The 25,434-nt window shown below is 32.6% G+C and overlaps 3 protein-coding genes across 12 annotated transcripts; 1 reads left to right on the forward strand and 2 right to left on the reverse strand.

Moving 5' to 3' along the window:
- Positions 1-298: 298 nt before the first annotated feature.
- Positions 299-5,835, reverse strand: LOC100796640 (metacaspase-1). 8 transcript variants are annotated; one of them, XM_041018003.1, is made up of 10 exons: positions 5,544-5,835; positions 5,291-5,437; positions 5,112-5,169; positions 3,326-3,367; positions 3,105-3,235; positions 2,426-2,995; positions 1,400-1,730; positions 1,192-1,309; positions 935-1,117; positions 299-656 (listed from the first exon to the last, which is right to left on the reverse strand). In XM_041018003.1, the coding sequence occupies exons 6-10, from the start codon at positions 2,970-2,972 to the stop codon at positions 597-599; spliced, it is 1,239 nt and encodes a 412-aa protein (XP_040873937.1). In that variant the 5' UTR covers positions 2,973-2,995; positions 3,105-3,235; positions 3,326-3,367; positions 5,112-5,169; positions 5,291-5,437; positions 5,544-5,835; the 3' UTR covers positions 299-596. The 8 variants fall into 8 exon arrangements, with proteins under 8 accessions (XP_040873937.1, XP_040873940.1, XP_040873934.1 ...); XM_041018006.1 differs by having other exon boundaries at positions 935-1,102; positions 3,105-3,367; XM_041018000.1 differs by having other exon boundaries at positions 3,105-3,367.
- A 3,513-nt stretch (positions 5,836-9,348) lies between these two features.
- Positions 9,349-17,519, reverse strand: LOC100776795 (probable protein phosphatase 2C 9). Of its 2 annotated transcripts, XM_003530982.5 has the most exons (6): positions 17,197-17,519; positions 16,925-17,021; positions 14,301-14,540; positions 13,780-14,056; positions 11,102-11,256; positions 9,349-9,897 (listed from the first exon to the last, which is right to left on the reverse strand). In XM_003530982.5, the coding sequence occupies exons 2-6, from the start codon at positions 16,958-16,960 to the stop codon at positions 9,757-9,759; spliced, it is 849 nt and encodes a 282-aa protein (XP_003531030.1). In that variant the 5' UTR covers positions 16,961-17,021; positions 17,197-17,519; the 3' UTR covers positions 9,349-9,756. The 2 variants fall into 2 exon arrangements, with proteins under 2 accessions (XP_003531030.1, XP_006584979.1); XM_006584916.3 differs by lacking the exons at positions 16,925-17,021; positions 17,197-17,519 and adding an exon at positions 15,259-15,357.
- A 3,137-nt stretch (positions 17,520-20,656) lies between these two features.
- On the forward strand, positions 20,657-24,527 carry LOC100777331 (tobamovirus multiplication protein 1). 2 transcript variants are annotated; one of them, XM_003530983.5, is made up of 11 exons: positions 20,657-20,947; positions 21,389-21,479; positions 21,569-21,621; positions 22,405-22,497; positions 22,597-22,668; positions 22,787-22,859; positions 23,050-23,095; positions 23,178-23,241; positions 23,403-23,456; positions 23,541-23,618; positions 24,300-24,527. In XM_003530983.5, the coding sequence occupies exons 1-11, from the start codon at positions 20,780-20,782 to the stop codon at positions 24,390-24,392; spliced, it is 885 nt and encodes a 294-aa protein (XP_003531031.1). In that variant the 5' UTR covers positions 20,657-20,779; the 3' UTR covers positions 24,393-24,527. The 2 variants fall into 2 exon arrangements, with proteins under 2 accessions (XP_003531031.1, XP_006584980.1); XM_006584917.4 differs by having other exon boundaries at positions 23,572-23,618; positions 24,300-24,407.
- Positions 24,528-25,434: the final 907 nt, after the last annotated feature.

Consider the following 25,434-nt stretch of genomic DNA (forward strand, 5'->3'; position numbering starts at 1 on the left):
ATAGGATTTATAAATTAATTCTTTAGTTTCAAAAAAGCAAATTCTCACTAAATTGATAGCGATTATTCCTATTATTACACCACCACATCAGCATTGATCACCATTGTGCTATCCACCAACTATCATTACCAACAATCAATGACACTCTATGCTATTATTGACAGTGTAGTTGTCGTTATTGATCACTAGTAAGAGACATCTTTAAACTACTTTTAATCTGTAGAAAGCTTTGAAAATAAATATATTTTGAAACTAAAATTTAAAGAAAAAACTAAACTGAATTTTAAAATTAAAAACCGGTTGCAGTTTTAAAAAATTTTAAACTTACAATTAAAATCGGCCTCGAATGAACCCTAATAAGTTCATTTTTGGTGTAGTAAAATCCCGATATTCTACGATACCACAGCCATTGGTGCTGCGCTTGAAATTGAATACAAATACTGATCCAGACCAATGAATTAAACGTAGTACATACAAGTGCGGAGTGCCGTTTTGTGAACTCCTAGTTATCAGAAAATATACTAGGTGGAAATGCTCAATTCAAGTCCTTGCAACCAATTAACTCATAGCAAGATTGTCTTTTCGAACTTGCATTCTCACAATTTGAACATTGTCGTAGAAACATCAAATTTCTCTGATGATGATAAAAGAGGATCCTGCAATGTGTATTCAGTTTCATCATTAAAACTATATCTCGAACTGCTTATTTATGACACTTTATATATAAAAATAATTGGATTAGCTAGGGATATAATAAATCACAATTGATGGGGGAAAAGATTATATATGAGATATGCTTGATGAGCCTCGTGTAGGTATATGTTGATAAAAGAGGATCCTGCAATGTGTATTCTAATGTTTTGTTTGGTAAGTAATATATATCACGATTCCCTTACTTAGAAATTAGTGACAATAAATGGTGATGGAATCCAACCTGTGCAATTCTACGATTGAAGATATGTTGCAATATGCGGTTATTGCATCTGCTTCGGTTAATCTTTTTAATTTCGTCATGCATCTTTTCTAGGAGACCCCCATAAGTTATTCCAGGGTATTCTCTGATTGTTTTTGTGAAAAGATAAGTCAGAACACCATTCATTCCCTTTCCACCAAAAACCTACGTATTAGGTTGGTCAAAACCCACCATGAGGTGCAAGTTAAAGAAAAAAAACTCCAAAGTTTAATTCTTACTGAGCTATCAGCAGCTGTCTGACTATCTTCACAAGCACTAAGACAAATTGCCATTCCTCCACTTGTATGTTTTCTGATGGGTTCTTTTGAAGGGGGCTTGTTATCCTCCCAAATGCCACTACAAGCATACAATAGACAGATTCAAATTGTTTTAAGGCAATGCAAACAGAAATTCAAATAGCAAAAAACAAAAAAAAAGTGCACTTACCTTTCATGTTTATAAACAAACAAAAGATCAAGAATTGTTCCACTATGACAAGCATCAACAATAGCATGAAGTGTGACACCTTCCTTTAGTGGCCAAACTATGGTAGAATTTATTTCATTGTCAATGATCATTCCTTCCCTCAAAAAATCAACAGGACAAAGAGTCTCATCAAACCCATCGATTTCATCTTCTTTGAAATCTGGTTGTTGCAAACCGTGTCCCGAGAAGTAAAAGAGCAATGAATCTCCTGCCTGACAGTCCTTCACAAGCCAGTTTAAGGACTCCAATATGTTGTGTTTCGTTGGTATTAAATTGGCATTCTGCTCTTGTTCTGCAATATTCATTTTATTTTTTTAAATGAAAAAAAATTATAACACATTGGGGGTGTTAATTAATTAGAACATGAAACTGAAAACATGCAGGTATTAGATTCAGGATTTTTCTAACTGACAGTCATGTCACATGCCGATAAAAAGAAAAAAAAAAAAAAAACAGTCATATCCCAGCTGATTGCTGATTGGTGATTGCTGATTTGATGTACTTAATACTTACAATAAAGTACGTAATAGAATCAATAAGCTGTGATCAAGTTATTTAATCTCATTTTTACTAAGGAAAAGTTTGACAGCTCCATTAGATACTTGTCAAGGAACAACTTAGTGGTGCAACAACAACTATATTAATAATTGCACTCTCATTAATAAACCTTTCAAATTGTTTTTTTTTTAATTTCTTGATAGGGACCTTTCAAATTGTTCTTATTTTTAATTTGTTGACCGTAACCTTTCAAATTTTATTGTTAACTAAATTTTCAATTAATTTTTATAGTATAGTCTAATTAAGAAATATATTGTTCCTTATAAAGTGTCAAATTACTAGTCTAAGAAATCAATTTCTACTGTGTGTACGAGCTTTCAATTTTAATTTGTTAAGCCTTAATACTAACTAGAAAAGATAAAGAATAACTGAATAAGTGAGAAACCAAGATGAACAGAAACATATAATAAATTTCTAGTAATAATAGACCTGTGAGGACACGTATGCACTCCTTTGGAAACTTAAAATTCTTGATAAGCAGTTCCTTCATGTTACTAATGTCATTAATGGTTCCTTTGAGTCTGAATTTCCTTTTTCTGTAAGAAACTCCACAGAGAACCGCACGTTTATTATATCTGCTAGTGCTAGGCAAGGCTAAGGAAGAAGAGGGCATTGAAGGAGGTAATAATGACCCACTCAGCAAATTTCCATTTTTCTTTGAACTTCCTAGATCTCCAAGTTTCAACAATTTGGCTCCAATTTTCTTCACTGGACGGCATATTGCACATTCTTTCTTTAAACCATGTGGTCCCAAAGTTGAATTGCTAACCTTTAGGCACACAGAACAACGGTGTAAGGTTGTTCTTGAGGGCATTAAACAGTGACACTCTTCTTTGCAACCCATGCAGATAGCTTTTGCTTCTCCATTTGGCTGAGAAATAGAGATATTTTTGGAGGCATAGCAACCATGCATAGAAGTGCTTGTGGGAAATAAAACACCCTTTTTGTAACCTCTGCATTTAGATGTAGCTTCCATCGCTGAAGGTGTTGTAGTTTTCCCTGTAGGCCAAGCATGTGAGCAGCATCAAATTTTATGATGCAGACTTGCAGGCATATACATTAGACATGGTGAAATGAACAGCATAGGTGGTTCAGACTAGGCTCTTACCTCTCACCGTATATATCAGTTCTTGCACTTTTCTTTTTATTCTCAAAAGTTATGGTGTACTAGATCTTCGGGATTTACCAGGGTTACAACATGTCTCAAGACTCACTGGGATCATCCACCAACAAGATCTCCTATAGCGGAATTCAAAGTCGCGTTCTTATAGGATATTCGAGTTTGATAAGTGAACCAACCTTTGTTGACATATATGTTCATCCACTTACCTTGACTTTAAGTAAACTTTTCCAATGGTTGAAAATTGTGTTCTACATAATTGACAATGTATTAATGTTTTTTTTCCTTTTAAAAAAGAGAGACAAATATAGAATCCAATCCTACTGTTGGTTGAAAGTTGCAAGATGCTTGCTTACTTTTAACAAGTCTAAAGGTTGTTATTCAATTCTCCAACGTAGGAGAACCCCACACAGTGAGTTAAGGACTTTATTAAAAGAATAGAAACTGAAAATTAAATGAGTGGGAAATCAGAAAATGTGTTGTGAATGCCGTATCTCATTTGCGTCTGAGAAAAGATATGATTCTGATCTTTATTCTCACAATGATAGCAGCAAGAACCAGATGCTCTTAACTTTTATTTCTTAAGTTGCTTAAATTGGTATAGTATAATTTTCTTTTTCTTTCAACACCAAAAAAAAAAAATTCTAAAACAGTCTGGCTTCCAACTTGGTATGACCCATTGGCTTCTATAATACTAAAACCTTTAACAAAGACGTTTCACTATATATGATTGAGTATATAAGTGATGTTTTATGCATCAGAAGAAAAAGAAATCGTTTGGACTACAAATTAGCATATCTATCAACTCACGTTTTACATTCACCTACCTCTAGGTGTGCCAAAGATTAAAGATTTTATTTCTTCTGTATGAAGTCACTTGAGACTGGATTACTGTTAATTAAGAATATATACTGGTTCGTGTACCAATCGTATTATAGTAGAAAAAAACGATATTATCTCTAGAAGGATTTTAGTTTAACAACTACGCAAGTCGCATCTAATTGAGTACATGGTGTTGATTGAGAAATAAGAATAATGTATTTGAATTTTATTTTTTGATATTTAATTAAAATAGAAGAAGAACAAATACAAAAAGATTAAAGAGAAAATTCAATATAATAGGCAAGATTTAGTAAGTATCGGAATCCTCTTAGCTCTCCCTTAATATAATCTCTTTCTCTTTAAACCTCTTTCTATTTTATGATTGACATTTAATTTCTCTAATATAGTTTACCCTAAATTCCTTGGTAGGTACACTCGTTATTTCCCAATTACGGATCCTAATTTCTTAGGCGAGCATAATCAGTAATAAGCTCCAAGGTTAAGAAATCACAAAGGAATATTAATTCATATAATATAACCTTATTCCTAGGTGCAAGATTTATGCTATTATTGAATCAACACGGTTTAAACCCTAATCTTTCTATTACAAATGAAAATGAAAATACAATCCAGAAGAGAGTCAAGGGAAAATTCAATAACTCAAATCACATAAAAAGATTCAGGATTCAGATAACAAATCAATCACAAAAGGTTTGAATTAGGGTTAATCCTAACCTAATTCTAAGAAACTTAATTGAAAATACATAGAGCCAACAAGGAAATAAAAGGAAGCAGGGAATAAGAAGTGTGCATAAATCTTCAAAAACCGTTCCCTCAATTATTAACGTCTAATGATGAATCCTCAAGTTCTCTCTCACTTCCAGTCACATAAGATGTCAATGAATGATCCAATAATCTTTTTTATTTAATAAAAACAAAATTTTGCGGCTTATGGACTACAAAAAGCCGCTAGGCACCACTTTTCTGCGCCAAGTTCGAAAACTGGGGATGCGTTGGCTCTAGGTCTAGGTGCAAGTCTTATTGGTGCTTGAACAAGAAAATAAGAAGAAGAAAGAAATGATCTGAGAGTTTTTGTTATAAGCTCAGATTAATTTATGGGGAAGTTAATTTGTAGAAACTTTTTCGTAATTTAGACAAGTTATATGTATTTACCTATAAAGATAGAATTGCATGAGAAGGAACTCTTCCTCTCTTGTGTTGCTTGGTGCGTCTGAGTGAGAAAGTGAGAGAAAAAGGAGTTAGATCTTAGAGGTGATTGCTAAGAAGGGAAACTCACATTTCTGTCCACTGTTAATATGTTATCTCAATACCATGGCATACGAGAATGTTACCTCACTGTTGAAAACAAAGATGTTATATTCATCAAACCTTCAAAGCCCACTCCCACCACAATTCTTTCACTGTCTACCATTGAGAGTGTTTCTGAGAACAATTTCTTCTCGCAAGCCGCAATTCCCTTAACACTACCAAACTTGACCCTGCAAAAGTGATCAAAGAAGCCCTCTCAGTGGCTCTCTTTTACTATTATCCTCTTGCAGGAAAGCTAATAAGACATGCTGATGGAAAATTCAGAATCAACTGCACCTCCGAAGGAATTCCAAGGCTCTCTTTTACTATTATCCTCTTGCAGGACAGTTAGTAAGACATGCTGATGGAAAATTCAGAATCAACTGCACCTCCGAAGGAATTCCATTCACAGAGGCTATTTGTCACTGCAACCTCTCTTCTCTTCATTACCTAGACGTCAAAATCGCAAAACACTTTGCGATGGATTTTCCTTCTCAAGATGAATTTGGAAACCAATATCCTTTGGTTTTGAAGGTGACTAAATTCCTCTGTAGAGTTTTCATATTTATAGTGGGGTGGTCTCACGATGTTTGTGATGGGACTGGTGTATCTCAGTTCTTACGAGCCGTGGCAGAACTTGTAAGTGAAAAAGAATAATAAGTAAAACATGATTAATTAAGGAAAATAAATGTAAATTTACTAAAAAAACCTACTTATATGCACCTATAAAAGATAAGAGATAAGAAGAAAAAAAACACACATTAATAATTTCAAGAAAATATAATTTTTTATAAAAGACAAATGTTAAAAGAAGGAGAAGCAAACATCAAGATCAAGAGTTATTCATTCTCTTCATTATCTTTCTTATCTTTTTTTTTTTTACTAAATATTTTATTCTTGCAATTATAAAATTTTCATGACAATGAGAGACTAAACCTCTTTTGTTGAAAACTTCATCGTCAACTATTCTTGATGTAATTTCTCTTTCAATCTATTTGTGAATTACAGTTATATTCTTTTCGTGTGTGCATAATATTATTGTTTGTGACTTGATCACCTATTTGTATGATAAGTTGTAGAGGTAACATTAAGAAATACTATTTTCTAATAGAATTGAGATATCTAAATAAAGTCATCAGGTTTTGTTTAGCGTGTTATGTATTTTTATTCTTAATGCAATTTATTATTTTAGCTTTGCAAAGAGATTTGAAAGAAAAAATAGATAAATTAAGTTATTTCATGCAGAAGACCAAAACTAGAGTATATTAATAGGTACAAGTATAAATTAGAATAATAATAATTAGAAAAAAATCATTAACATTACATCAAAGAATAGTTCTAATAAACTAAGTTTCTAACATTCTCATCTTTTAAATTTTCTTTTATAATAATATTAGATTTTCTCATATTTTTCTATCATTAATTAATTAATTTAAATTTTTATTTAATTTCTCTTCTTTTATTAATATGATATTGATTTACTAAGAACAAACGAGATCTCTGTGTATTCAACGTTCTAACTTCCGTTTTTTTTTTCCCTTGAGAATGAAAAGTCCTCATCCTCACCCGCAGCAAGCACTTTTTCTTTGTTTGTTCTTTGTGCGAGTTCAGTGCTTCTCTGATTCATAGTGGGACCCGCTGTTCATTAATAGGGGTTCTTCCTTTTCTATCTATTAGGAACTGTTACGCATTGATGCACTTATCAATTTAGAAGCCTGTGTGGGAAAGAGAAAGACTAGTGGGAACATTTACTAGTCAACCCATAAAAAATCCCATGGACAATGCCTCTCTTGCAATTTCACCATTTCTGCCAAGCACGGATTTTTTGCATGAATACTGTAAGGTGGAGAGAGAGAGCATAGCAAGACTCAAGATGAGTTTGATGAAAGAAAGTGGCAATGGAGAAAGTACGGAGAAAAAAGGGTTCACTAATTTTGAAACCCTCGCTGCGTACATCTGGAGGTCAAGAACCAGAGCCTTAAAACTGAGCTACGATGGGGAAACTATGCTGATTATCATAGTGGGGGTGAGACCACGCTTACAGGATCCTTTGTCCCGTGGATATACGGGAATGCCATCGTGCAGGCATTTGTTACGTTAACAGTGAAGGAGCTCAACGAAAGACCACTCTTGGAGGTTGTGAAACTCATCAAAGACAGCATAAAGGGTTCTTTTAGCAATGATTATATCAGAAACTGCAGAAACGAAACCAATGAAATTTAATTACGAAAGTGGTGCAATAACTGTTTTGACAGATTGGAGACATTTGGCTATGTTGGAAAAGGTTGATTTTGGGTGGAAGGAGGCAGTGAATAGCATGCCAGTCCCTTGCGGGTTTGTGCAGGATCCTGCCTCCTAGTAATTTGGATCCATCAATGAGTGGAGGAACTAGGGTTTATGTATGCCTACCTAGGGCTGCCATGTCCAAGTTCAAGGAAGAGATGAAAGCTCATAACAGTATCAAAAATGCGTAGGATTGCAATCGGAGACAAGTTAAGAAATGCACGTGTATTAATTGTTTCTATGTTCCCATCCTTTTGGCTGGTTTTCCTTCTTAAATAAAGTTGTTTGATTTTTGCGTTGGATTACTTCTGTTTTGTTGTCTAAAAGTTGTGAAAATATGTTAATCAAGTTCCTTTCTGGCACTACCTTATGTTCAGTGTGAAAGAAGAGAAAAGAGATGAACCAATGTACGTTGACGACGATGTGATGCATTTGCTTTGTTGTCATTTTGTTCACTTCTTGTAAGAAATGTGTGTTCAACCCTGTTAGATAGAGAAATTAACACCGCCTATAGTCATTTTTGCATTTTCATATATACATTAATTAGTTAGGCATAGCAACGCGGCAGCTTAACTATTTTGTTTTATAATAAACGGGCTTAAATATTTCCTTCCTTCACTTATTTATGATAAAAACAAAAAAAGAAGACAAATATAGGTGTGCACCCACCCAAGTCCATATAATTTGTAAAAAAGTTGTTTTAAAAACATCCCTAAAACATTTTTTCCGTTAATCCCTACCATTAGAAGTTGTTAATATCGGAACCACGATTCCGGCAACTCCTATTCCGATGACCAACCAGAGTTTGGGGAGTAAGGGGTTTAGAATAGTGGGATTTTGAGAGGGTTTTAGAATTGGTGGTGGCGGGTGCATAGCTCAGAAAAGAAAACACAACTCTCAAGGAAGAAGTGGGATCACCAGACTGTTTATGTGGGCCCTTTTTGATTATATATTTCTGCTCTGAATAAGAGAACACGGACATTTCTCAATCATGGGTCATAGAATAATTTTGTTATTGTTTGAAAATTTTGTAATAAAAAATATCAAATACATTTTTTTTAATAAAAAAAACAACATTTTTTCACATTTGAATACTGTAAAATTTTATATTATTATACCAACTTTATCGATTTAGTTATATTTATTTGAATCATTAACTCTTTATTTTTATTTTCATATCACATCATATATTAATTATACAAATTATTAATTTCTCATTTCTTTTTCCTAATTCCGTATCTATACAGTTATACCTAAACAAAAAAAAAGGATTATTTGAACTCTTCTGTCTTCTTAATCAAACAAAATGTCTAATAAAATCTTTTCACTTTCTTCTCCTTTCACCACTTCAATTGAACTAAATGGTCTATTAATTCACTTAATTCCTGTAATATGCGATCATTTCGGTTTTATACCTATTAAAAAAATCTTGTCAATTTTGATGGTAAGTTTAGTTCCCTTAAAAAATCATACCAAATGATGATCTCTAATTAGTTGAAAATATAAAATATCTATAGTCCTTAAATTTTAAATTCTAAATTATAAAATGAAATCGACACTCACGCATCATCAGTACACATGAAGCGCTATTTTCTCTTAAAAATTAATCAATAGTTAGTCTTCCATTTGTAAATACAAGAAATAAGAAGTACCAGCAACGATTTTTCCCGGCAAACATCTCAAGAAGTAACGTTCATCAATCATCTAGATTTAATTCAAGTAGCTGAATACTTTGAACAATTGAATTGATAGAGCTTTCAAATATACCCCTCAAAAAAGAGGAGAAAAAATGGAAAATGGGAGCAAAATAACAATTTTATGTCTCAAACAATTGCTATACTCGCTTGAATTGTAGCCAGATCAAGCAAACTCAAGCTAGGGTCATTTTCAACTATAGCATACACTCAGTTTAAAACAAATGCACAAATCCCATGTTCAATGTATAAACTGCTGCCATCTTCTTCACACTGCTCCATGACATAACAATGCATATTTGAAAGAAAAATTATGATGGTATGATTCTACACAACGAGGAAATCAATAAATACTAATCGGCACGGCCTAAATTCAAGAACTTAAATTTTATATTTTTACATATGAAGGGATGGGACAAAACCTATTTTTGCAGGAAATTCCAAAATGATAATGGATTTCATGAGTATGGAATTGCATCTTGATATGTAGAATATATATACCCTGAATTTAGAGAGTATGTATGTTCCCTTTTTCAACCCTTGAAACGAACTACAATGCAGGAAATATCATCCTTACTGTCTCTGTTCAATGCCTCAGTGGCTAGTTGTTTCGCTGCCTTTTGTGGATCCTTTATCCTTCTTGCAACATCAACAGCTTCTTGGTTTGCCATTACCTGGAATAAATGAAAAACAGTAATGCTATATTGTGCGAAAATTAATTGCACGAACTGTACGAAAACAAATGCTTAAATCTAATCGGTTGATTTTAAATAAGAAATTTTAAAAACAAAGCCTTTGATCAAAGGTGGTGAGTGGTTATCAAAATATTTGTATAAGTACAAATTCGCACCAATGAGCATTTTCCAAATGAAAATCTTAAGTGCATGAAATAGTTATTTACAAAAAAAGTAATGGTTTTTTACTTGCCTAATTCCCTAATGGACAAAACTCAAGAGTTCCTTAGGTGTTGTTTAATGCATGCTTGTGTTGTTTGATGCAAACTTTTAATTATGTAGATTATCAATATTGAACTCTAATTCTGATTGAAGAACAACACCTAAGAAACTGAATCTAAGTTTTGTCATGCCCTAACATTATCATTTTTTGTTTCATTTTTGTTCTTAGGTCGTGATTGGATAAACTCCTCCATTGTATGAGAAAAAAAAATAAGCAAGTTACTCCCATAAGCTAAAAATAGCTTATGCATAAGCTAATTTTTAGAAGCTATCTTAATTAGCTTTCTCAAAAGCTGATTTTAACTCATGCATAAGTTAATTTTACCTTATAAGGGAAGTTTTTTTCCTTCTTATCTTCTCCTACAAGTTTTTATCAAAAAGTTTATCCAGACAAGGCCTTAGTCTTTTCAACACCCATTCCAATCACTAACCCACTGAAAATGCTAATGGAACTTGCAAGTATGACATCAAATACGAGCACATGCACAAATCACAGTGCACTCCTTTTAGATTAGTATTTGAGGAAAAGAGAAGTGATAATAGCACACACTCTAGCATTCTTTTTTACACACTCTCAATTACTGACAAATTTATTAGAAACTACAAAATCATGTATAAGGCTCATTAAACTAGGAGTGAGACCCACATAATTTAGTGATTCTTAATAAATTTTAAACAATAATAGTGTGTTTGGAATATTATGTTATTAGCCTTTCTCTTGGAGAAAATATTTGGGAGGATAATGAAATGAAATCCTAGATGATAGTTGGGACTTGGGACAAACTTTGGGATCAGAGAAAAAATTTGGAATAAAAATGAAATGAGATTAGTTGTAGGACACAAAAAATCTACGGTAAAGTTAAGGAATGAAAAGTGCAGTTTTGCCTTCACAAAAAAATAGACAAAGAGAATAATCAAAAACCTTCCATAGACCATCACTAGCAAGTATCAAAAGCTCAACATCTGGGGTAATGTCAGTATACTGAATGTCAGGATCAGATCGCAAGTGCGTTTTGAGGTTTTTGTCTCCGAAAGCTCGAGAAACTGCTAGCTGCCCATTCACTCTTGCAACATCTCCTGAGATAACCCACAACATGAAGAAATTATTACAAAATAGAAAGCATTCAAACAAAAAGGAATCACTACAGTATTTTTCACACTTATATTGCGTGATCAATTGACCTTGGTGTAAATTTGACACACCTGTTTATACTACACAATAATTTCCTATAGAATGTAATTTTTATTATTATTTATCTTAACCTGTGAATGTGATTAAATGATTCTTTATTTATGTCAAAAATACTAAATCATTTCAAAGTAATGTTATAGATATAATTTATATGATAAAGAACTTTTAATTTGATAGTAATTGTATAATAAAGTTATCATATAAAAAATTATTCTTGTGATATATATATGTATATAATTGCTTATATGTCAGATCACTCCAACCATGAACCTTCCTTGAGTTCGGTTCTTACAACCAAGAACTTCAGAAGCAACTCTAGTTGGAGTTAGCAAATCTGAATATTTATAACTTTTTGCAAATTTTGTACATGAAAACTGTTACATAATCTCAAGTCAATATGGGATAAAATCTTATTCAATCAATAAACCGAGGTAGAGAAATGCTAGTGACTCAAATGTAAATTGGCATAATGAAATTACTATTTTGTATGCATTCATATTCTCTTTCATAAGTTGGCAATCACATTCAGTTACAATCACTACCGATTAAGTGTATAGTACACAAAAAGAAAAGGGGCTAACAATGGGAAGGACTATTAACAATACGAAATTTTTATTTTTTTTTATCAGCATTAAGAATACGAAATTAGAGGTGAAGAACCAATAACCATTTTTGTAACAACAATGACCATTTGGAAACGTTAAGTGGACCTTTCCATTAATTTTGTATTGTTGCATTAATTGTCCCAACAGTATATTTCTTCTGCCTTTTCCATAAACTGGGAACTAAAAGTCTAAACCAAAACCTAAATGGACCTTCTCATACCCCCTTCTTTCTTCTCCGTTTTATAAGCTTCACAACTTAGCACTGTCTAGCTAAATCTTCAGGTAATTCCAACAATCCTCAAATGGTGGCTTTCCCTAATCCACAAGAAAAATGTTGTTTCTAATGAAATAAATTCACAGTATGCACCACACACGTATTCTCCATTTTATTCATCACACTTAGAGTCCAAATTCACCAAGTTTAGCAACAAATCAAATCTGGTTAAAGGGACAAAATCCTGACTGGATCATATGAAGGAATACAAATATGACTTCTGACAAGTATTAAAATCAGGAACAATATCAGTAATATCGACAAAAGGACTTGGAAAGGTTAATGGTACTGATGTTGCCTAGTCAAGAGATGACTATTGTTATTTCATAAAGGAAGTACACCTTAAATATACTTAAAGGGACTGGGATGTTGCATTTAATCCAACCAATAGTCCTGTGGAGCCAAATAGTAACTTATTTGTTTATTACCTGATCAGTGGCTATATTCAAATCCTTAAAGCTATCAGAGATTAGGCATGGCAACAGGGCCCGGACCCGTGGGGCCCGCCCTGAACCCGCCCCAATTTTGACGGGAAAAATCCGAATTGACCGGGGTCGGTGTCGGGATCGGAGTAGGGATCGGGTTTTCCCGATAGTCAGAGTTGGGTTCGGGGTCGGGGATGGAATTATTAATACCCGCCCCGCTAATAATTAATTCACAAAAATATCATTACATATATATAACACATTAAAACATGAAATTATTAGATTGAATTTTATGCTAGTGTTGGATTGAATTTTATGTTGTCATGTACAATCTAAAAATATGTTATGGTTGTTATTTAAAATTATATTTTTCATGTTATGAAAAATTATATTTTTTAATAAAATTTTATAAATATGTCTGAGCCGGGGCAGGGCGGGGAAAACCCGACTCCGTCGAGGACGGAGATAGGGAGTAAATATACACCCCCGTTGGGTTTCGGGGGCGGGGGCGGGGAGGGAAATGGGGAGTCGGGGGTGGGGGTGGGGGTGGGGTAAGCAAAACCCGACCCCGACCCGCCCCGTTGCCATGCCTATCAGAGATTGGTTTGGTTTGCGGAATTTTCTTTTTTGTTTTCACTAATAATTGCAAAATTATTATCTTGCTATGCTTTCTTTCCTGTTTTCAAATTTTTGTGTAGAAAATGGTGAAAACAAAGGACCAAACTAAACATCCCTTTTGTCATGGGAGTAACAAGTCAGTTCACAATCCCCATATACTAGTAACTGGGATGCTGCTGTTCGAGTTTTAAGATATACTAACAAAGCACTGGATCAAAGTTTATTGTATGACAATAAAGGAAAGTAGGAAACAATCAAAAACTAGGATATTTTTATGCATAAAGTACAATATCATTATTTGATCAATTGTTTACGGTAAGCTATGACCATAGCTACCAATGAGCTTATTTGGATAAAACAATTACTTCAAAAATTAAAATTCAGGGAACATTTAAGATATGTATGAAATCTCATAGTATGAAAAGATAAATCAGCATTGTAACATCCAAAGCAACAGCTCATAGAACACAGGGTTAATTGAAGAACCTGGCATGTTTGAGACAAAGCCACCTCTGGTCTCAATGCTGCCCCGCTCAGTATTGGGTTCATGATCAGTTGACATCTGTCCAGCCACCCCTCCCCTTGAAACAACAGCTCGTGAATCTCCAACATTGGCTACCCATAATTTCTGATTATTTATGAGAATTGCAGTTACTGCAGTTGATCCTCCTCGCCCCAAATCAGGACTGTGAGAAAGAATTGCCTGATCTGTTGTCTCATATGCATTAGAAATGGACATGAATGGATCATTCCAGAAGTCCTCCTGGGTAATGAATCACAAATTCGCAATCATAAACATAGTTACAGCAAAAGGCATTAAAACTAAAATGACTTATCCTTTTATATGGTTGATATTGCAAAAAAAAAGTATGTGAAGTTGAGAACAGAAAGATAATTGTCATGCTATATGCAGTATAAGATAGGAAGGACGCAAAATCCTTTTTCCAGATAAATCAGATGAGATCAAGGTAATAAATGCATATCTTTGGTTTGATTCAACAACTCACGTCCTTCAAGATGTTAGAAAACAGATGCTTTTGTAAATAGGCTGGTACACTGTCACCCAGGTGTCCATCATATATAGCAAAAAGCCCAAGCTCTCGCCCTTCGAACTGGACAAATTTTGCTACGTGATAGTCCTCCATCGGGTGGTTTGCTTTCCCTTTAACTAGGCTATAGCCATACTTGACTGAGGACTGACTGCTCTTGCCTTTGCCAGAGTTACATGAAGAACGCCCTCCAACCACCTAAAAATAGAGAATTTAAAATACAATAACAGAGAATATATTGGTCTTGTCTTTTTTTAACATTTTAATAATATATATTAAAGGAAAGAAAAACTTTACATCTGTGATTACCAAAAGAGAACATAAGTTGGAAGATATCACTAAGACAAAGTCAGAAACAAAATTAATGATCTCATATTCACTAGGTTGACTTGAACCAACTTGTTTTCAGGTTAACTTAAAAAAAACTAAAGTCATTTTTAGGCCTTCACTTAATAGCTTAAGCTTTTAGGACAGTTAATTGACATGGCATCATCTCTGATAATCTGACTGCATCACTATATCTGCTGCTGAGTCAAAGAATCTGACACTCCTACTGTTTGATAACATTTGTATTATCCAATTGGTTGCACTTCTCCACCTTGTAACGGACTTGTTTGGGTCTTATTCCTGCAATGGGTGTTGTTTTATTGCCTGTGTTTAGCTTTATTTCTCTCTCTTTTTCCTCAAATTAACTCCTTCCTAAATGGGTTTATCTGCATTCGCCTTCTTGGGCTCATTTCTGTCCATTAGGCTATATTATAGCTACTTGGTTCTTATTCCTAAATTGGTTGGTATTTTTTTGGCTGTTTGTCTCAATTTGTTAGCTCTATTGGTATGTCATTCATCATGTCCTCTTCCTGATGATTCTATCTGTTTATCAAGCCAATTCAGAAGATTCAAATTTTCTCATTCCAACCATCAATTGCTCTCATGGACATGCATCATGCCAACCATCAGTAGCTCTTCTGACAGAACATTATTCCAGCCATCATCATTTTGCAGTACCTCTGTGAGTCTGTTTGGGAAGAAAACAATGGAGTAGAATGAGAATTCCAATCATAAGGAAAAAAATTCTTCCAACCAGGGGTCAGATTCAAATTTCCAAGGTTTGGATACATATTGTATGACAGTTAAGAAAGTGGAACTGCCCACCTTTAATGGGGAAGATCCAGTGGAATGATCACCAAGGCAGAAACATACTTTGAACTTTGAAGTGAAAAATACTTCATAAGAAGTGAAGATCATATTGGTTCAATCTTTTGAGAGAAACAGAAGATGATCTTACTCGGAATTAGTGCTCCTATGACCAAGTGGTCAAGAGTTTATTCTGTGCAACCTCTATTACATATCCAACAAAAAAAAAAAAGTCTCTTCCCACCAAAAGAAGTCAATTACCTGAATCATAAAATACAAATATGTTCTTTTTAAATCCAAATTATGAGAAAGCCCTTTTAGATATAGGTTTTTTCAATGTTTTCTCTTGGAGTTTTCCTTGGTCTTCCATTATCCTCACTTTTGGTCTATCCTCCATCTAATCAATGCTTCTTACAGGGGCTTCAATTGTTTTCCTCCACACATGGACAAACCACGTCAGGCAAAAGATTGTGTCATATTTTCCTCAATTGGAGGTATTCCTACTTTCTCTCTATAATATCCATTATTAATCCCATCTTATCTAGCAAGTACATCCATCCTCCAATTCTCATTCATGCAATACTTGTGCTCTGGTTGGCACTTCATCACCCAACATACCATACCATAAAACATATTTGGTCTTATAGCTATTTAGCCAAATCTCCCTTTAAGCCTGATGAGCACCTATTGATCACAAATAACAGGCATTTATCCATTTCATCCACTCTATCTAAATTTCATGTTTTACATCTCCAACTTTCCAGTCTCTTTGCATGTTAATAGAAGATACCAAAACCACATAACCTTTTAGTATAGTATGATTGCCAATTTTCACATCCAAGTCAATGCTAGCACGTGTCCAAGAATTTGTATTCCATATACTCTTTCTTTAGCTTAATCGGAAATCATGTGATTTGAAAGCTTCTCTCCACAATTTTCATTTCATATTTTGACTCTCTCACTAGGACTATATCATATTCAAAAGGCAAGCATTGAGTCACCAGCTCCTAAATATACTTGTTAAGTACATGTACATCCAAAAACAAGGAAAGAAAATCCTTGTATTGTAGGAACATTCTTCAAGACCTCACTATTCTTTATAACTAAATGCCAGCATGAGGTAAAGAAGGCATGTGCACTGTCTAAAACCATTGTTATGCCTCTACTCAAAAGCTTAAGCTTTTACAAGGGTTCTAGACAACTGTTATTACACAAAAACAATCAATAAACAAAACATTTTTCATCAAGTAAGATTAGGAAAATAAAATTTGGAAAAGTCTCAAACCAAGTCAATTCACAAGCACATCACCAGAACTTGATTCTCAACTCTCAAGCAGCCATTAAGCACATGACATCATTACATGGAGATTGATTATTTCCTATATAAAAAGAGAAGCAAAAAAGAAAAAGGAAAAAAGAAAATATTACAAAGGGAGAGAATTCCTCACCTGACTGAAAGAGCTGAAGCAACAAAGACTATCCATATAATCCAACCCCACCTCAACTTTTCCGTCTATCACTCAACATCTAACTCTTATCACAAAACTGAAAAAAAAAACAACTCAACGTGAGAGCAAGTCCAAAACTTCCCAAAAAAGGAAATTCCAAAAAAAAAAAGCCGATCAATAAAAAAAAAAAAAAAACAAGCAATTCAATCACCCCAGAAAAAAAATAAAAAAGGGGGGAAATTCCGAACATGGTAATCAAAAAACTCTCTTACCGATCAAAAAATCCAAACTTTTCCCTGGAAAAAGATCTGCAAGGAAAGTGGGTCGTCTCTAATTTAGTGTTGAAGGGTGAAAAAAGAGGGGAAGAGAAAAAAAAAAAAAATATATATATATATATATAAAGAAGAAGAAGTGTTATTTATTTATTGTTTTTGATATAATAGGAATAGGAATAGGAATATGGGGAAGGTTGGAAGACTAGACAACCGTCTGGTTTTGTTTGAGAAAGTCTTTGTGATGTGTTGTGTTGTGTGCAATGGAATGAATGAATAGGGGCCAAAAGGCATAGGTTGCCCTTATTGACTTTTGCAGTTTCTGAGTGTCCTTTGTTTTTATTGCTGACACTGTTTGTTTGATTATTACAGCTGTTTTTGTTTTGAAGGATTCACCTTCACTTCATAACATAGTTAGTTCCTTCCTTCCTATAAACCCAACAACGAACGAGCCTAATTGTATTGTAGTATTTTTTCGTTTTGTTTTGGCATTGGTTAATGGTTATTGAGTTTCTCACCCCTGGCCTTGGGGAGTTCGGCCAAATTTTTCAACCTACATATATTCTCTTTCTTGCCGCACATACAAAGCAAATTACACAACAATACTCCTTTGTTTACTAACAAGTCATTTTCATTTATTCGAATAAAACTGAATTTATATTTTTTAAATAAAGTCTCGAATTTATATTTGGACAAAAAATATGATTGAAAAAATGAAATTTTGCTAAAAAAAAGTATTCAGTTAAGATTTCTTGGACAAAAATTAGTTGGTGAAATTATAAATATTTTACGCTTACAATATGAATTGTGCGAAAAAAAATTACCCCTTTGTTTAGTGGAGTGGTATAAAGTTATTACAACAATGACTTCAATTATGAAGTGCAGCAAAAAATATAATTGTCACTCTACTATTTGTAAATGAAACCATAAAAAATTTTATCCTAATATTGTCCACACCAATTTACCCGAAGGAACTGATGTATTTTTAAGAATTGAATAATCAAATTAAAAATTTTAAAATTTAATACGAAATTGATTCATTTAAAATAAATTAAGGATAAAATTCATAATTAAAACACATGTTTATAAAATTGATAATATTTACGAGAACATGATTCTTAAAATAAAATACACTTAAAAAACGAATCCTTTTGGTTCTTGCAATATAGTGTATCTTTCCATATAATGATATTTAGAAAAGATTGGATCTGGTCAAAGATGCAAGTTAGATTTTTCGCTCGGGTCATTAATTCTCCTGCCCTCCCTGCCACCTCTGAAGTCTAAATACAAAAGTATACAAATCTGCAATTGACGACAAATAAATGTCAAGTCTCGTGGGTTAATTTTAGATGCAGTTAAAAGATGGTGGCATGCTAGATTCATTCCTATAATAATAGGCACTGGTATCAGTTTCTCATAAACTTTAGTTCAACTTCTCTATTTTTCTTTTTTTTTTCATTTTAACTTAATCATCTCACTTATCTTATATCTCTTCAACCTTTCCCATTACTTCTGTATGTTTCAAACTTTACAATGGGTGAATTGTCAATATCCCAAAGTGTAATTTAGTATCACTTGAGTACTTCAAAGTATAAAAATTTCAATATTAAAAGATTTTCATTAAAATTAATATTTATACTTGGGTGATATGCTATTTGTTTATGTGATAGTTAATGATGTATATGTGCAATCCACTGCATATATAACAACCGGCAATATACAAATGACAATCAGATCAAAGACTAAAATGATAATAATTGAAGTATAACTTGTCATCAACATGTAAAGATAGTTTAATTGGTTTAAGAAACTCAATTAAAATAATTTTTTTGTTGAGTTTCTTAATTATACTTTTAGAGACCTTTTTAAAATTTTAATACTTTTAAAAATCAAAATAACAATAATTTGTAGCATTAAAGTGATTATTTATCCATTTTACAATAGGTCCCCTACACAATCACCAGAGAAAATTAAATGATTAAATTGCATTATATTAAAACTATTTGATGAAAAACACGTGTTTGGCCCCTTAGCGCCTCCATGCGTTTCCAGTAAGAATTACAGTGTGGCAAGTAACTCTAGTTTTTTTTTATCCGTAGTAACTCTAGTTACTTTAGTTGAAAAATTGTTTTTGTAATTTTTCATCAGAATTATTTAGTTTGCTAATTTTTTGTTATTGGGTGAATTCAATCATAATTTTAAAAACTAAACCGATCTGTCTGATAATACACCCCAGAATTGAACCAAAAACCTGAAAATTATTTGATCCCATCAAATTATCATAACTAATTATAAAACTAAGGACATAATTAATATATATATATATTACTTACATGGATTCATGTGGTTCAACTATTATTAAAAAAAATCATCTTAAAAGGGACAGAAGGAGGACTTAAAATATGATTATATCGAACTCTAATAATTGCACATAAATAACATACGTAGAGAGGAGTATTTTCAGTATCATTTTTTTTAGGTTAAGCATCTGAAAATATTACAATTTTTCAGTATTTAAATGAAAATTACACTCAAAAGAGTAAGAAATCTTATAAGAAAAATTACTTATTAGTGTAAAATAATTTTATAAAAGATAACAATATTTTTTCAAAAAACATAAAACATATAATGTAAATAATGAATTTTTTAAAATTTTATAGATATGAACAATAAGATAACCCAGTTTAATTGGTTTAAGACCATTCGTTACAGATATCTTTTATATGTTATAATTTTACTTTGCTCCTGTTACGAATGTTAGGTTTGGAGTTATAAACCTTAAGATTTTTGTGAGTTTGTTGCGAATAGGAATGTTTTCTACATGTGTTATAGGCTTATCATTTTTAATTAGATGATAGTATAGAGATAAACAAATTCATTTTAAATTTTATAAGCGCACACATTGTTTATTCAGCAAAGAAAACATTTTTTAACTCGATTTAATGACATATTAATAGATACTTGTATAAACATTTTCACAAAAAGTATATCAAAGATGAGTTTTTTATCAGTAAAAATTAAAAATAATAGCAAATAATTTATAACGACTCACATATTTTATTTAATTAACTTAAACTTCTGAACCGTTGACTCAAAGATGAGTTTTTATAGGGGGAAAAAACCCACTAAAGGCCTAAGTATTTTAATAATTAACCCACCCACATTAGGAATATAAAAATTAAAAAACTTTGGTGCACGAAAGGGTCAACCATATGTGCACTGATTGATCGGAGGAATATGATAGAGTCAAGTCAAAAGATAAACCCTTTTGATGAGACAAAACCAAAAGTTGTTGTTGGCAACTTGGCATCAATCAAACATCATCGTAGTAATCCCTTCAAACAAAGCAAAGCATAGTACCATGTCCTCTGCATAATAAACGAATATGCCACGACGTCACACGTGTAAGACGGGACACCTACGTGTACGATGTGGGACATAGCCACGTGACATTCCATTAACTTCTTCCCATGTTGTACACCGAAAAGAACTTCCCCTTTTGCTTCTTTCTTCTTCTTCTTCTTGATTCTTCATTGTTATTAGAGTAATTAATAATTCCTTTGTGATTGTTCCAAATCCAATTATGGCATTTGGACTCAGGACAAAGAGCTTTGGGTTCATAGAAGGAGAGGCTCATGAGTTTGTGGGTGCACTTCAATGGTGGAACCAGATTGATGACTCAGATCAATGGCAGAGAGGCACTTACTATGCCCTTTGTGCCGCTTATACGTTGGTCTCCTTTGTTGCCCTGGTTGGTATTCTTCTTTCATTTTCATGGAAAATCTTGAGCCTTGAGAAAAATGAACAAGTTTTTTTTTTCATTATGGCCTTGGATACGCATTGTTTGTTTTTTAATCACTTTATCTGTTTTGGCTTTGGTCTGAACTTATATATACTACACAATTGACACCACCCCATAACATCAAATCCCAACAAGGTTTGAACTTTAACCACTGACCAGATTTTGATGATCCAGCCCTGATGTTTCTCCATCAGGGTCATTGTTTTGCAACCCCTATGAACCAGTTTAGCTTAGAAAACATAGACTTCTCTTGCGAAATATGAACTATTATCTTTTGCAGCTTGAGATGTGAATTTAGTGAGGAACTTGGTAGAATGTGTGCTTATGGGTGTTTGTTTCCAAGCCAGATTTTGTCAAAGGAATCAATAATCATAACTTGTTTATTCTCAGGTGCAACTGGTACGAATTCAAAGGAGGGTACCTGAGTATGGGTGGACAACGCAGAAGGTTTTCCATTTGATGAATTTTGTTGTCAATGGATGTAAGTAAGAGTAGTGAATACTCTATAAACAGCTCTGTTAACTTATTTGTTTTGAATTTATGCTTGATGAATCCTTGTTACATTTGCAGTGAGGGCTGTCCTTTTCGGTTTTTACAGAAGTGTTTTTGCAATTAGACCAAAGGTATTTTTTCTATTCTTAAATAGTTAAATCTCACCTACTGGAATTTATGCATTAATCCCACTTCATTTATTGCGTTGGTGCTTGGTAGGTTAGGGAAGTAGGATAAAAATAGAGCATATCGTGTCTTAGGTTAGGGTTGGATATTGGGTGTCTAAATTTGGAATGAAATATGGATTATGAAAATACTTTTTCTTAACCATATTATTGATACAGAGTGTAGTGTTTTGTAGATTACGTTTCAATTGGTCACTTCTCTCTAATCATATTTTTTTCATTTAAAAGTCTCAAATCCCAGAACTCCCTTAAAGGATAGTCCAATTGGACGTGACTATGAAAATACTTTAGTTTCGTCAACATTTTTTTATGTTGTGTTGGTAAAGAACAAAAGAGCATGACTTTAGAGTTCTCGGTCAATTGTATTTTCTTACCAGAGTCTATGAGGTCCATTACACATTTACAGTTTTCCACTATGATCTATAAAACAAGTGAGTTTTTGTTAACTCTTTCTCATAAATTGAAAAACTCATCTACTTGTTACCTTGAGATTGCCTAGGACCTTAAACACTTGATGATCCCTCCCAAAAAGAATAAAAAAACAAGCAGTTTCATAAGGAAATATGTAAATAACCTGATTACCTGCAAAATAACAAATTGACAGCCCTTTGCTTGCACTTCATTTTTCTTTTTTTTTCCACCTTTTCTTTTTTCCCGTTGACAATTCAACTTATATCTACCTTATTTGTTTCTGCTCATGTTCTGACCTATTATCATATCGTGTTATAGGCACTAGAGCAGGTGCTAATGGAGGTTCCTGGTCTTCTGTTTTTTTCTACTTATACATTACTTGTCTTGTTCTGGGCTGAGATATATCACCAGGTATGTTTACTTTCTTTTGAGAGAACTACATTAACAGTCATTTTTTTTGTTGATATGTGGTAAGTTATATTCCATTTATGTGCCTCAAATGTGTTTCAGGCCAGAAGTGAACCGGCACAGAAACTTAGGCCATCTTATTTTATTATCAATGGTTTTATTTACTTGATACAGGCAAGTGCACAATCTTGATTTCCTTGTTCACCATTCCACCATTCTAGTCCTTAAAATAAGAATTCTTACTAGTTAATTTAATAATTTTATTTTAATCTTCTCACCCTGATAATAATAGGTCTGCCTCTGGATTTACATGAGTGTAAGCAAAACTGCAGCTGGTTTGGAAGCTGCAAAACTCCTCCTTGCAGGTTATTTCTATCAACATTAATTATTTTAGTTGATGACTTTTTGTGTCAAAATTTAATTTTCATCTTGCCCTCATACATTGATCTTAAAATTAAAACTAGAATGAGTATATATAATGAATTATTACTACTCAGAAACTTCTCATGTATAGTTGTTTGGTATTGTGACCTTTGCTTTAATGTTCTTTTGCAGTTATATCATTCTTTGCGGCTCTTGCATTTTTATTGTATGGTGGAAGGTAAGCTGCTGTCTTTCAGATGGCACAATCCTTGTTAGGTCATATTGAACAAATGAACACTAACCTGCTCAGAATGTTGTAGGTTGTTTTTCTTGTTGAGACGCTTTCCCATAGAATCCAGAGGCCGTCAAAAGAAACTTTACGAGGTTTGTAGCTAAAGTATGAGTTGCTTTATGTTTTTCAACCTTAGAGAGGAAGTATATCCTTAAATATCACATTGAGACAATGTTCCAAGTGAGGTAAAAATTGTTTGATGACTTAAAAACTCTGGCAAAAGCAGTTGGTGCCTAACTTTCCACCTTGGCAGGTTGGATCTGTTACAAGTATTTGTTGCACTTGTTTCCTGATAAGATGTGCTTTGGTGAGTTCCTTCACATTTAAAACTATTCCATGTATTTGAATATTTTTGTTTTCTGAAAAGATTTTGTTTTCACCTTTAACGTAGCTTGCACTTTCTGCATTTGATGAGAATTCAGATCTTGATGTCTTGGACCATCCCATTCTTAACCTAATGTACTATTTGGTAAGTCAACATCGTATTGTATTTCTTAGTCAGCCAGGGAGGAATAGGGAATCGTGCTTAGTTATATATCATGTGACTGCACATTAAATTAAATTGCTCTCCTAAAATAATGACTGCTTTATATGGTGTACTAAAATATCATTTGATTTACTAAAAAAAATAAATGTTAGCCGATGCATTAAAGTCAAGATTTTTATATTATTATTCAATCACAATTTGATTGTCATATATGTATAAGTTTATAAGTTTGTTAATTTATTAAATAATTACCTTAAAAATCATATTGTCATTATATTGTCTTTGGATTCAAATATAAGTTTGATGGATTTAAATATAAATAAATTTTAACTAATTCAACTTTTTGTAATGCTATTATTTAAAAAAAAAAAACTCTTAAATTCAAATACGTGCACCATCTTCAATAAATATGATTAAGGATAGATCCGAAAATGTAATTCTTAGCTTATATTACCAATTATGATTTCCAGTAATATAAACTAAGAATGCATTGGAACTAGTATCATGTGTAAGTGTTCCTCTAGGAATATACTTCTTGACACTCTCAATATGCGAGAGGGACTTCATATACTTGATATAAAGATCAATATTTATCATATTTCATGCTTAAAAGTCCCTTCTATTCTAATTCAGCCTGAATGGTTCTCTCTTTCTTGAGTGCAGTTGGTAGAGATTGTTCCATCAGCGCTGGTGCTCTTCATATTGCGTAAGCTGCCCCCGAGGCGAGTTTCTGATCAGTACCACCCCATTAAATGAGTTGTGCATTTTAAATCCTCTCTGAAGCCAGCAATCTCTCCCTTTTTTGTCCTTTCAATAGATCTGAGTTGGTGCATAACTGTTCTGTATATCCATAATTTCATTTGTTCAACTAATGCCGTTTATTCTCTAAAATACATCTACTTTCTCTCCCTTTTTTGGAGAAAGATGATTTTTGTCTTTCTAAAGCTGAAAAGTAGTATTTTAAACAGCAAATGTCCACCAAACTTTGCACCTCTTCCAACAACACTTAATTTTATTTTAAAAAAAAATAGATCTCCTTTTAACATAATATTTTCTAATATTAGTTAAAATAAATTAAAATTTGCAAAATCACGACTAACACATTTAATAAAAAGTAAAAATCAATTTTGATCAAGTTTAGTTAACAATAAAGAGTTTGTTTAAAAAAATGTGTTAGGATAGAAATTATAAGGTGGTTTAGGATTATTATGGTTTTCACTAATTCTACCAAAAAATAGTATATATTAATCTTTATATGATTGGTAATAATAAAAAGTGAGAATTACATTTTTTATATTTTTAATAAAGTTTACTTAACAATAAATAATGTATTTAAGGACAATAAATAATGTATTTAAGGAGTATGTTAGAATAGAAACTATTAAGTGATTTGGGATTTTATAGTCTTCATTAATCCTAAAAAAAATGGTTTTAGATTCTTTTTATTTTTTGTTAAAGAGTATTAGTATTCTCCCTCGGTTGATTGAAATAAGAAGAAAAAAACATATACAATGATTTATTTTCTTTGGGTACATACAGTATTACCAAAAAAAGTTTCTTGTGTTAAATCATCACTTAAACTCAGATTTTATAATCACATAGTCTTTAAAATGGAAAGAGTATTCTTATTTAAAATAAGTATTCATAAAATTGAATTCTTTTTTATTAAATCTGATGTTTTTTTACCTCAGATCCTTAGTATTACCTTTTTCAAAAGCAAATTCAGGAAAAATAATTTTTTTTTAATTCATAAATTATATTTTACTTTAACATTCTAAAATAATTAATATAAAACAGC

The sequence above is a fragment of the Glycine max genome, chromosome 8, assembly GCF_000004515.6.
Source record: "Glycine max cultivar Williams 82 chromosome 8, Glycine_max_v4.0, whole genome shotgun sequence".
Taxonomy (NCBI): domain Eukaryota; kingdom Viridiplantae; phylum Streptophyta; class Magnoliopsida; order Fabales; family Fabaceae; genus Glycine; species Glycine max.